This window comes from Oryza brachyantha, chromosome 8 (genome assembly GCF_000231095.2).
Source record: "Oryza brachyantha chromosome 8, ObraRS2, whole genome shotgun sequence".
Taxonomy (NCBI): domain Eukaryota; kingdom Viridiplantae; phylum Streptophyta; class Magnoliopsida; order Poales; family Poaceae; genus Oryza; species Oryza brachyantha.
Window position 1 is genome coordinate 17,410,331 of NC_023170.2, and position 10,781 is coordinate 17,421,111.

Genomic DNA, 10,781 nt, shown 5'->3' on the forward strand with positions numbered 1-10,781 from the left:
AAACAGCCGAATGCGGCGGCCTTTCCACAGTGATGGGAGAGGGGGCATGGAGGTAAAGTAGTTTCCACCGTCTTGTGGAACAAGTATGTATGTATGCTTTGTCGACAAGCTGCCCTCTACCAAGCAAAAACAAAGAACATGAAAGCACTTTTGCTGCCACTGCCGACTAGTGGATACCTTGCCTTCTCCGAGGAGGGTGGATGTTCGTTGCTCCGTGCCGGCGTGTTGCCAACTGTCCAGTTTCATTTGAAGTTGCCAATCCTAAATCCTACGTAGGGATGGGCGATTCGACTTATGAATAATCCGTGGTAGGCTTTGGTTAACTAATACTGCAAACCAGCTCAAAAGAAATAATGACGTGAAAAAGAAAATTTAAACAAAACCAAAAGGAAAATTTGATAAAAAGGATACATGCACCTCATTTTTTCGCTTACACTCATACTTGTAAGTCATTTTTTGAACTTTTAACCTTAAATTTAAAGTATATTTGGTGTTTTTAAATCATAGATTATTTTTTAACATTGACTTTTAAATCGCTAAGAATATATATATAAAAATTTTATACATAAATTATTTTTCATTTATAAATATAATATTTTTTCTCACGAATAAACCAAACCATCAACCCTATACTGGTTGACAACCAGTAGTAACCAAACAATTTCCCAATGCAAGAAATAATAAGGTAAGGTAAAGTAGGCCACATAATCAAATATTTTATGATAGAATACAGTTGAACAGTGCAAACTTTTGAAGCGAACCAATATAGCGTTGCCTGAAATAAACGTCTGTTACAAGCTCAAATAACAAGCAGAAAGGATTGTACTCAGAATTCAACTCTGGTGGCAAATTTCTTGTCGATATCTACAAGCACACAAGCTAGAAAATCGTTCCCAAAAGAATATGTATGTAATTTGGAGAAAAGCTAACTGAGTGCTGAAGCATCTAGGTACTGCACTTCCATCTGGATGTTGGAATGCAGTTCAGATAGTGGCACCAGTGGCAACCATCATTTCCATTCTTGCCCTTGAAAAGCATCACCAAGGCAATCACAAATCTGCATAGTAAGTCACTTTCGTCAGGTTTATACTTTCTTAATGATGCATTGACGAATTATTGCTCATTCAAGCTACTATGGCAGTTTATAGCATCGTATATCTTGACAAAATCACTTTGCTACTACAAAAGTGAGATGTGACGTGGAACAATTATTAACTACACACACACCGTGCTTTTAGATGAAGTGGACAGACTTACCCAACTAGCAGCAAGAAGATGGCAACAATCCACAAAACATACTGGTATGCTTTGTACTTTCGAGGTTGATTAGTCTGTGGCAACTCGTGTCGTTCCATCCAACCAAACTGAGGTCTTGCCAGCAGGACAAACCCAAGAAGGAATCCAGTCACAAATCCACCAATATGTGCAAAGTTATCAGCATGCGGCAGTATGCCGATTGCCAAATTGATTGCAATTATAAACAGCAGAGTTATGATTGCCGCTGCCTGCAAGAGCAACCGAACAGAAACTTGCATGGAACAACTAAATTGGAGTAAACAATATGAGCATTTTTTCCATTCTTGAGAAGGTACCATGAGGTATCACTGTTTTCTATGTAAAATTTAATACCCTCTAGTATGTAAGGTATCAAGAGGTACCAAATTTTATATAGAAAACAGTTGTACCTCCTGGTATCTTCTCAAGGATGGTAAAATTACTCAAATAATATAGGTATGGTCTCTGTTCTGCTGACCTTGTTAGAATAAATAGTCCAATTCATTATAAGCTCAGAGAGCATAGACCCAAGTAAGCCAAACAAAGCTCCAGAGGCACCGACGGAAATGTAGTTATTACGCAAAAATAGCACAGACAGCACGCTACCACCAAAGCCAGATAGCAGGTAGATGATCCCAATACGCACTTGTAATCAAGGAAACTGATGTCAGTGTATTTAAACTTGCAAATGAGAAATGGGCCCACATTGACATGAAAATTATGGGTCCAATATTTACAATATAGACATACGTAAATTGACTAAATTGTTAGTATTTGAATGCCAAAAGACAAAGTCAGTCTCACATTTATGAACAAAATAGCCTTGCATTGTAAGTAATGCCTACGAAACGATAACATGGCAAGCTAACCAGTTAAGTGGTTTCAACAATGGTAATGCATTGATTTGAGCCTGTATTACGAATAATGGGTAATATAAGGTCTGACAAGTGCTAGAAGTGCCAAGTCAGACTAGTTCAGAGAACACCTATGCTGTATAAAGGGTGATGTATATAGTTAGACTAGCTCAGCTAAAAGGAGAGGGTACTTCAAGACAAAACGATTGATGTATAAAGATATTAAAGCAAGGTGCTTCAACCAGATTTGCCTTGCTGTGATGATGGTAAAATGACCGATTTTGCACTTATAAAAGCTTACCAAACCCAAATTGCTGCTCAAGGCGGAGTCCAATGAATAGTAAGCTTAGCATGTTGACAATCAGGTGGATTAGACCAGCATGCAGCCAGATACAACTGATGAGACGCCATGCTTGGTGCTGATGAACAACTTTCGCCCAGTCTAGAGCTCCCATCTTCTCCAAACTGGCCAATGGAGCAAACAATTAGCACTAAGAGTCCCCTTGTTCTTAACACTACCAAAATAAATAAACTGAACAATGTATCAAAAAGGATCAGATAATGTAGTCCTCACAAAGCTTCCCATGTGATGAAATTCACAAAAATCGCTTTTTTAACATGGGTTAAAATATTACCATCCCTTCATAATCCTGGATTGCAAGGGTAGGACAGATACAAAAGCCAACCGAGCAACATAGACCAGTCACCTAACTGCGAATTATAATTGATAAAAAGTACTCATATAATATGCATGACATGGTTGTATTTGGAAAACCTGCAAGTGACGTAAACACTATAAGACAAATCTTATAAGAATATAATATTTCCCTGCCAATCGAATTGTTCCAGGACTTTGGGTTGCTCCACGCTACAAAGGCACAAAGCTACTAAATTTTACTCCGTATTATTTTACTCTACTTCAGTACCAATAAAGATCTAACGAGTCGCCAATCGAATTGTTCCTGGAATGAGAATCTAATAATCTTAATGCAATACTGATAATAAAGGTTTTGTTTTTCAGACACAGGTAGTTGAAAAGATCTAACTAGTCGCCATCGCAGGGGTCTCTCCCATCTCCTACACACCTGGAGCGGAAAAAGGAAAGGGAAATTCCCCGGTAACGACAAGACGCCACCTTCACACCACTAAAATTCCCCACATTTCAAGCCCAGATGACCGAATCGCGCATGGAATCGGAGTAAGCGGAAGCATAGAGGCGTACGTGGCGGAGGAGGGGCCGAGCAGCGGGTTCTCCCGGAGCGGCTGGAAGGCGAACTGGTGGAGGAAGCCGGCGACGCAGGTCTCGCCGCGGAGGGGGCTCCCGTGGCGGGGGCAGTTGTTGACGAACATCTCGACGAGGAACACCACGATGCAGGCCACGAGCACGGTGGGCACGAGCCACGGCCACCACCGCCGCTCCTCGTCGTAGTACCCGCCGTACGACGCATACTGGTACCCAGGGCCGCCGCCGCCGCCGGCGGCAGCCTTCCCCTCGCTGCTGCTGCTCGCCATACTGCACAGCGGTTAGGGTTCAGCAGTGCAGCTCGTAATTATAGCAGCAGCTCGGGTAGAATTGAGGGGAAGGGGAAGCAAGCAAGCAAGCAAGCGTTTGCTGGGGTGGTAGTGGGAGTGCGAGTGTGTGTGGGAGTAGTGGAGTGGTGGTTGGGCTTGTGGAGCTTTTTGGCTTGGCTTGGAAGCGAGGAGGGAGGCGAGGACGAGGGAGTGAGGTGGCCGACGGCGACGGCTGCGGTCGCCGGCGTGTGGGGGAGGGGGCTGCGAGGCTGGACGGCGGGACCATCGGCCGGTGACAGAACTTTTTGATGGGCATTCATTTCACTAGTTTTTAATGATAAGAGTGTTTAATTAATTAAAAGGTGTTTAAGTTAGCTACTCCCAAAATAAGACTGGCCAAAATTTTAGTGAATGCAATTACCAAATCATTTAACATGGTACTAGCTAGCACAGTCAAAATAGGTACAAAACTGTAATTTTCTGATGGGTTATTTTACTTTTGTAGAAAATTCGAACAATGATTTAAGATTTCTTCGTCTTTTCGGTTTTAAAAGAGAAATCCAAACAATATATTTGCAAACGGGAAATAGTTTGTGAATAAAACTTTTATATACGTGTCCATGGCAAGCTAAAAGTCAAAACTGAAAAATAAACTATAATATAAAAAACATTAAAATCAACTCTAAATTTAAAATTAAATTTAAATTTTAGCTTATAAATATATAAGCAAAAGCCAAGAGATGAGGATGCAATTCATCTCAACGTCGTCCCTTCGTAAAATCATTCATAGGTCAAGACTGACTTTCTATATTATTAGTGTCATGCCCGTACATTATAACGAATGGTTTTACGGGTTGTTTTCTCTTTCTGTTTTTAAGTAAAATGACCGAGAAGAAGAACAACTCTATTTTTAAGATGCAGAGATATAACGCATGCTGCAGCAATCAGGCTTGAAATTTTGGACAAATCATAGAAAATACTATCACCTGAATGCTGAATCTCACTCAAAAACAATGTGCTTCTATGACCTATCTTGCTCAACGTAATGCCCTAGAAAAAAAATGAAAAATCCACCATTTCAATTAATTTTCTTCCGTCCCTCTCCATGGCTCTGATCTCAGAGCAACATAACTCCTCGAATTTGTTCAGTACTCGACTCTTCGTCGTCGGCTTCTTGCTCGAGATGAACAATGGCGGCCGGGGCTGGGCTGGGGCTGGGGCTTGGTGCATGGCCCATGGATGTGTGCATCCCCTGCACGTTGCTCATCTGCGCGCCGCATGGAGTCTGGCCACAGCTGAGGTTGATCTGGTCGAGGCGCACCCTGCTGCACGGCCGGCTCTCGCTGCACAGCAACCGCACCGCCTCCCTGCTGCTCGACGTGCCACTGATCCTCTCGTACCTCACGTCGCTGATCTGCACCAGCGATGGCTGCATGTATGCAAACAATAACAACGGCGGCAATGGCGATGTGCCGGCAAATGTGTCTGAGCTGCTTGCTGATCATCAATGGAGAGAGATGGCCGGACGTACGTACCTTGGCGATGTCAGAGCACTGGCCATGGGGGCAGTAGTGCTGGTCGACGATGATGGGGTTGTTGACGTCGGCCATGGCGATGTCCTGGAAGGTGATGTTGTAGGCGCGGCTCGGCGGCGAGCCGGGCCACGTCTTGACGCGCAGCCCGTTGGTGGTGGCGCTCACCGTGCAGTTCTTGACGACCACCCCGCGGACGTCCGCCTCGCCGGCGGCCTTCCCCAGGCTGCCGATGCTGATCCCGTGGCCGGGGCTGCAGGTGACGCCGCTGACGACGACGTCGGTGGAGCCGGGGCCGAGGGAGACGCAGTCGTCGCCGGTGGCCACGGAGGTGTTGGAGATGGTGACGTGGTCGGAGAGCCCGACGTGGACGCCGTCCGTGTTCCGGCTCGTCGCCGGCGCCTGGATGTGGAGGCCCTCCGCCGTGACGTAGCTGCTCCGGTGGAAGTTGACGTGGAATCCTCGGCTGTTGACCAGCCTCAGGCCCCTCACCACCGTGTTCGTCACGCCTTCCAACTTCAGAGTCTACACCAAACGCCACGTCATCAATTCGATATATCAATTACTTGTAAAAACCAAATGACATATTTTAAAATAAAAATAATTTGTTAATAAAATATATATAAGTGTTTTTAATAATTTAAGACTAAATACTGAAAAATAAATGATGACAAAAAAAACTTAAATTAAATTCATATTTAAGATTAAAAATTAAAATTTTGGTTTATAAATATAAGTATAAGCGAAAAGACGAGGATGCACGCTTGAAAGAAAATTAAAAGAAACATCCGAGCCAATCTTGAATCTTGATAAGGTTAATGGTCACCGTGGTGATTGGCTTGCGCTGGTAGCAGTAGTCGTCGTCGGTTCCGTCGCCGCCCTGGCCGTCGAGGGTGCCGGCGCCGGTGACGAGGAGGTTGTTGACGCCGGCGAACGTGATCCAGGCATCGTCATTGGAGACACCACCAGGAGGCTGCAGCACGCCGTCGATGACCACGGCGGTCGCGCCGCCGCTCTCGCACGGCCCGCGGAACTTGACGGTGCCGACGACGAAGGTGCCATTGGGGATCAGCAGCGTCGCGTTGCCGGCCGCCGAGCCGCACGCCGCGCTCCATGCAGCCAAGAAAGCCTGCACATATATATACAGATCTCATTTCGGACACATGAATAAATGATTCAGAAATCACAACACCACAAAGCTGCTGCATTTCGTCAGGATCAACCAATCAAATGGGTTTGAGAATTCGGACAAGACACAGAGGAAGGAATAAACGAGAGTGCTCTGCTCACATCCTTGTTGTCCTCGTTGCTCGGCTTGGCTCCATAGTTTGTAACATCGTACACCTTACGCATGCAGGCTTGCCCAGCATGAAGCACAAAAAACAAGTGCAAGATAACTACGAGTACATTGAGGATGGCAACCATGGCTCCCTTAGATGTAAGTAATGTAAACTTGTGGAGAAAAAAAAAAGTAATGTGGGGAAGAAGATCCACAGGTCAAAAATATAACAATGATGTGTGGTTAGAATGGTTATTAAGTACTCAAACAAAAAGAGTAGTTTCTCACTGCATGTAATTCATTTCCTTGGTTTGAAATTAGAATTGTGTCATAAGTAACTGGAAATTGCAAAACGGTACAAGATTATCAGATAGCCACAACACCGTTAATTTAGAAAATAGTTCACTCTCAATACTGAGTGTTGTTGGATTAGAATAAGAAAGATTTTATTATATCCTGCATTTAGAGATATTCACTCCTATGTTTGGAATCAAGAGGCTCAATTTATTAAGAATCTAAGTTCAAATGTATTTACTTGTATCTAAATTCAAAAGTGGCAGTTTTAGATTATAATAAAAAAAATATTTACTAGTATTTTTCATTCACAGATATTCGGTATGTGTTTGGAATTAAGGGGCAGGCTTTATTGAGATTCTAACTTCAGAGGTATTTTCCCTTTTGTGTTGCTTTAGTAGTACTTAGATAACAAACGCGGTAGTGTTATAACAGAATAAAAACACTTTACTTATGCTCTACAATTGGAGCTATTCCATCTTAAATATTGGAATCAATAGACTTTATTAAGCCTCTAAATTTAAGAGGTTTTCACATTTATAGTTTATATTGCTAAGTACTCACTCCAATTCTATATATAATTATAGTTGTTTCGAACAAGCATGTATTTAAACTTATAAAAGTTTACTTATTGATAACTTCTAAAATATTTAATTTAAAAACACTAGAATATGTGTAGACAAGTCATAAAATATTTTTAATAAAACTAATTTTTTATTTATTTTATGTAATTTAATATAAAATCATAGTTAAAGAGATATTTAAAAGATCATGTTATTGTCCAAAGCCAAAACGGTAAGAATCATCCAACTTTAGGGAGGAGTACTCTATATAAGAAAAGAGATAGTTAAGACTTAAATAGTCTGTTAATATTTTTTTATTTGACATAGTTAATTTTTATGGATAAGTTTGATCATTCATCTTATTTAAAAGTTTATATAATTATTAATTATTTTTATAAGTTTATATAATTATTACTTATTTTTATGATTTAATTCATTACTAAAGAAATTTTAAACGTGGCTTATAATTTTACATATTTACATAAATTTAAGAATAAAAAGAATGATCAAATATCGAAACACAAGTCAAAGATGTTAATATAAAAAACCGGAGGGTGCCTTATTTTACACGTAGACCTCTTGATTCCAATGTTTAGAGTCAGGAGATTTTATTACAAGATTAGAGGTATTTAACTCAATCTTGATTAAGAAATAACAATTAATGTTCTATTAGGCTAACATAATTTTAACCAGGTCATTAAAAAATGATATTTTGTCAACATTTTGGACCAACTGACTGCACAATTATAGACTTTCTCCCACCAAAAAATAAAAAGAAAAACTGAACTGGTAAACGAAATTACCATGGTAACATACTGCCTACGTCTCATAATAATCTTATTTTTCGTTTTCCCGTATTCAACGTTTAACTATTTATCTTATTTAAAAATTTTGTACAAAATCTTAAAAAAATAGTCACGTATAAATAATATTTATATTTTATCATCTAGTAATAATAAAAATATTAATCGAAAAAATTTTTAAATAAGACAAATAATTAAACGTTAGACACGAAAAAAAATAAGATTATTATGGACGTTTAGACAGAAAAAAGAAAAATAGCGACAATAGCAAAAAAAATAGGAAACAAATAGCGACAATAGAATTCCGTGGGCTGGGTCGTTGGCACGACAGGTCACTGTCCAGATCGCAATCAAATCAAGGGGAGCCCCGACTTGGCTTGGAAGAAAAGCGGCTTTCCGCACCTTCTAGTAGTCGCGCCGTGTGGGCAAGATATTTTCCTCGTTAGACAAAACGCCCATCACTCACTAATACTCTCGAGAATTTCTTGATCTGAAGCCCAAATAAATCCACATACCCCCAATCTCACATTCCCCTCACCAACACAAAAGCCAGAAACAGCAGGCGTACTTGGAACTCTGATCTTAATTAATTTACCTTCTCACTGGTAGTAGTATGTACAAAGGATAATAATATATGGAAAGAAATACTAGTAGAGATAAAAGAAAAGGAAAATCAGTAGAGTAGTTCTAGTAAAGAACACTACAAAGACATTGGGATCATGTAAATCCCAAGGTTGATTGCCATTTTTTTATCTTGTAAGGAGTATAGTAGTAGTTAATTTGATGATGAGACGGGTCTAACACACAACTTAGCTAGAGTTGGAGCCGTCTTGGTCGTCGTAGTCGTACCCGTTGCAGGCCCGGATGGGCTGGTAGACGGGCCTGGGCCGGTAAATGGGCCAGACCTGCGTCTCCGCCGAGTGGTCGTCCTCCTTGGCGTGCGGCCGACCGTCCATCGGCTCCGCCTTCACCTCCGCCGCGCGGTCGTCGCCGTCGCGTCGCATTCGCTTCCGGCCGATGGAGACGCCGAAGAGCTTCGCGCTCATCGCTTCCTCGTCGGTGTCCGGTGCGGGCGTGGCGGCGACGGCGAGAGCGGCCGCGCAGGACGGCATGAGGTCGAGGACCGCGGGGGGTGGGAGCGGCGTGGCGGCTGCTTCGGCGGACTCGCCGGAGCAGTTCCCGCCTGCGGCGTTGGCCGCGTCGAGCTGCTGGGTTGAGGCGTACTTGGACATAAGGAGGAGGATGTTGTTGCAGAGCTTCTTCATCTGGCTGAGCTCCCGCGCGAGCTGCGCGTTCTCCCGCCGCAGCCGGTCGTTCTCCTCGCCCATGTCGCCGGACGCGACGCAGCCGGAGCCGGAGCCGGACGGCGCCTGCGGCAGCAGGAACGGAGGCTCGGGGGACGAGCTGGAGGATATAACCTGCTCCTCGCCGGACAGTACGGGAGAGCCATCCCGCGTCACCGGCAGCGCCATCGGGATCGTGGCCGCAACCGTGACCGCCCCCGTCGTCGCTGCCGGCGCGGGCGGCGTGACCTTCCGGCGGTGTATCTCGCAGAGCAGCCGCCTCTCCCCTCGCCGGAAGCAGTCGTTGGCGAACTCCCATCTGTCCGGGACAATCTTCCTGAATCCCTGCAAGGAATCAGCTCCGATGAGGCGATGAAATCGAACGGTGAGAGGCGAAGGAAAGACGAAAACGAAAAACGAACGTACGTAGGTGTTGAGCTGGCGAACGAAGCTGGAGAAGTTGTTGTGCTTGAAGTACTTGGGGAGGAGGTCGCGGGCGAACTCGGCGGGGCGCCACACCACGAAGGTGGAACCGTCGTCGTTCCAGGAGATGACGTCGTCGACGGCGGGGTCGTCCACCAGCTGGTACGTCTTGGTCAGGAACGGCGTGGGCACGGACCTCTGCTGCCCCGCCTCCGCAGCCGGCGCCGGCGGGGGCGGAGATGGAGATGGCTCCCCCGGTGCCGCCGCTGCGGCGACGGCGGCGGCGCCCTTCTCAGCCATGGCACCGCCGCCGCCGCCGGCGGGCGCGCAGATCTGGCCCGGGTACACCGTTGCGGCTCCGGAGAAACGAAACGCAGACTCCGCGGGGGGGCTTCTGGAAGCTTCCGGTAGCGTGGACAGAGACGGTGGAGAGGCGATAAACGAAGGGCGAGCCACGACGAGGTCGGTCGGTCGGTCTCCGGCGAGTGGGGGGGATGGGCGGGAGGGAGGGAGAGGGTAGCGTGAGGGAGATGGAGGGTGGGGGTGGGGCTAGGGGAAGGTGCGAGAAGTTTCCGCGCCTTTTTTATGGGGGATGGTTTGTTCTCGAAGGTTCAAGTCGGAATCCGGGACACGTTTCGCGCCTCCACTGGTGGGCCCCCACACCACGGAACCCGCGGCCAGTCACGTACTCCTCTCCTACTGCTGGGAATGGAATAGCTGGGACAACGTTTTCATACTTGTGTGCTCTATTGAGGTGGATAACGTTTTCTCCAGACTCGTTGTAGCACCAGCAACGATATTTGCTCCCTCCGTCACATGACATAAGCTGTAAATGTCCATAAAAATTAAAAATTAAGAAATAGTTATAAACATCTTCTCATTTAGATTAACTAGATATATACCTATGGTCGAACGTTTTGACGATTTAGAAAAAATATATGTACTAGTTAATGCATGCGCACG

General features: G+C 44.6%; 2 protein-coding genes and 1 pseudogene across 2 annotated transcripts; all 3 read right to left on the minus strand.

The window, feature by feature from the left end:
• Nucleotides 1–733: 733 nt before the first annotated feature.
• Nucleotides 734–3,756, minus strand: LOC102710231 (RHOMBOID-like protein 2). The gene is made up of 5 exons (XM_006659592.3): nt 3,352–3,756; nt 2,431–2,594; nt 1,754–1,920; nt 1,258–1,505; nt 734–1,057 (listed from the first exon to the last, which is right to left on the minus strand). Exons 1-5 carry the CDS (start codon nt 3,639–3,641, stop codon nt 946–948), a joined length of 981 nt encoding a protein of 326 aa, XP_006659655.1. The 5' UTR covers nt 3,642–3,756; the 3' UTR covers nt 734–945.
• A 718-nt stretch (nt 3,757–4,474) lies between these two features.
• LOC121055218 lies at nt 4,475–6,598 on the minus strand (annotated as a pseudogene).
• Nucleotides 6,599–8,616: 2,018 nt separating this feature from the next.
• On the minus strand, nt 8,617–10,353 carry LOC102710519 (heat stress transcription factor B-2b-like). The gene is made up of 2 exons (XM_006659593.3): nt 9,822–10,353; nt 8,617–9,740 (listed from the first exon to the last, which is right to left on the minus strand). Exons 1-2 carry the CDS (start codon nt 10,116–10,118, stop codon nt 8,922–8,924), a joined length of 1,116 nt encoding a protein of 371 aa, XP_006659656.1. The 5' UTR covers nt 10,119–10,353; the 3' UTR covers nt 8,617–8,921.
• Between the last annotated feature and the right edge of the window lie 428 nt (nt 10,354–10,781).

What these genes read in the sequence shown, in the direction of transcription:
- LOC102710231 (XM_006659592.3), bottom strand. Translation starts at nt 3,641, where the DNA reads ATGGCGAGCAGCAGCAGCGAGGGGAAGGCTGCCGCCGGCGGCGGCGGC. An exon ending in TGAGCAGCAATTTGGGTTTG is followed by an intron (nt 1,921 to 2,430) that starts GTAAGCTTTTAT and finishes CTTGATTACAAG; the next exon opens with TGCGTATTGGGATCATCTAC. An exon ending in ATCTTCTTGCTGCTAGTTGG is followed by an intron (nt 1,058 to 1,257) that starts GTAAGTCTGTCC and finishes CTTACTATGCAG; the next exon opens with ATTTGTGATTGCCTTGGTGA.
- LOC102710519 (XM_006659593.3), bottom strand. Translation starts at nt 10,118, where the DNA reads ATGGCTGAGAAGGGCGCCGCCGCCGTCGCCGCAGCGGCGGCACCGGGG. An exon ending in TTCGCCAGCTCAACACCTAC is followed by an intron (nt 9,741 to 9,821) that starts GTACGTTCGTTT and finishes GATTCCTTGCAG; the next exon opens with GGATTCAGGAAGATTGTCCC.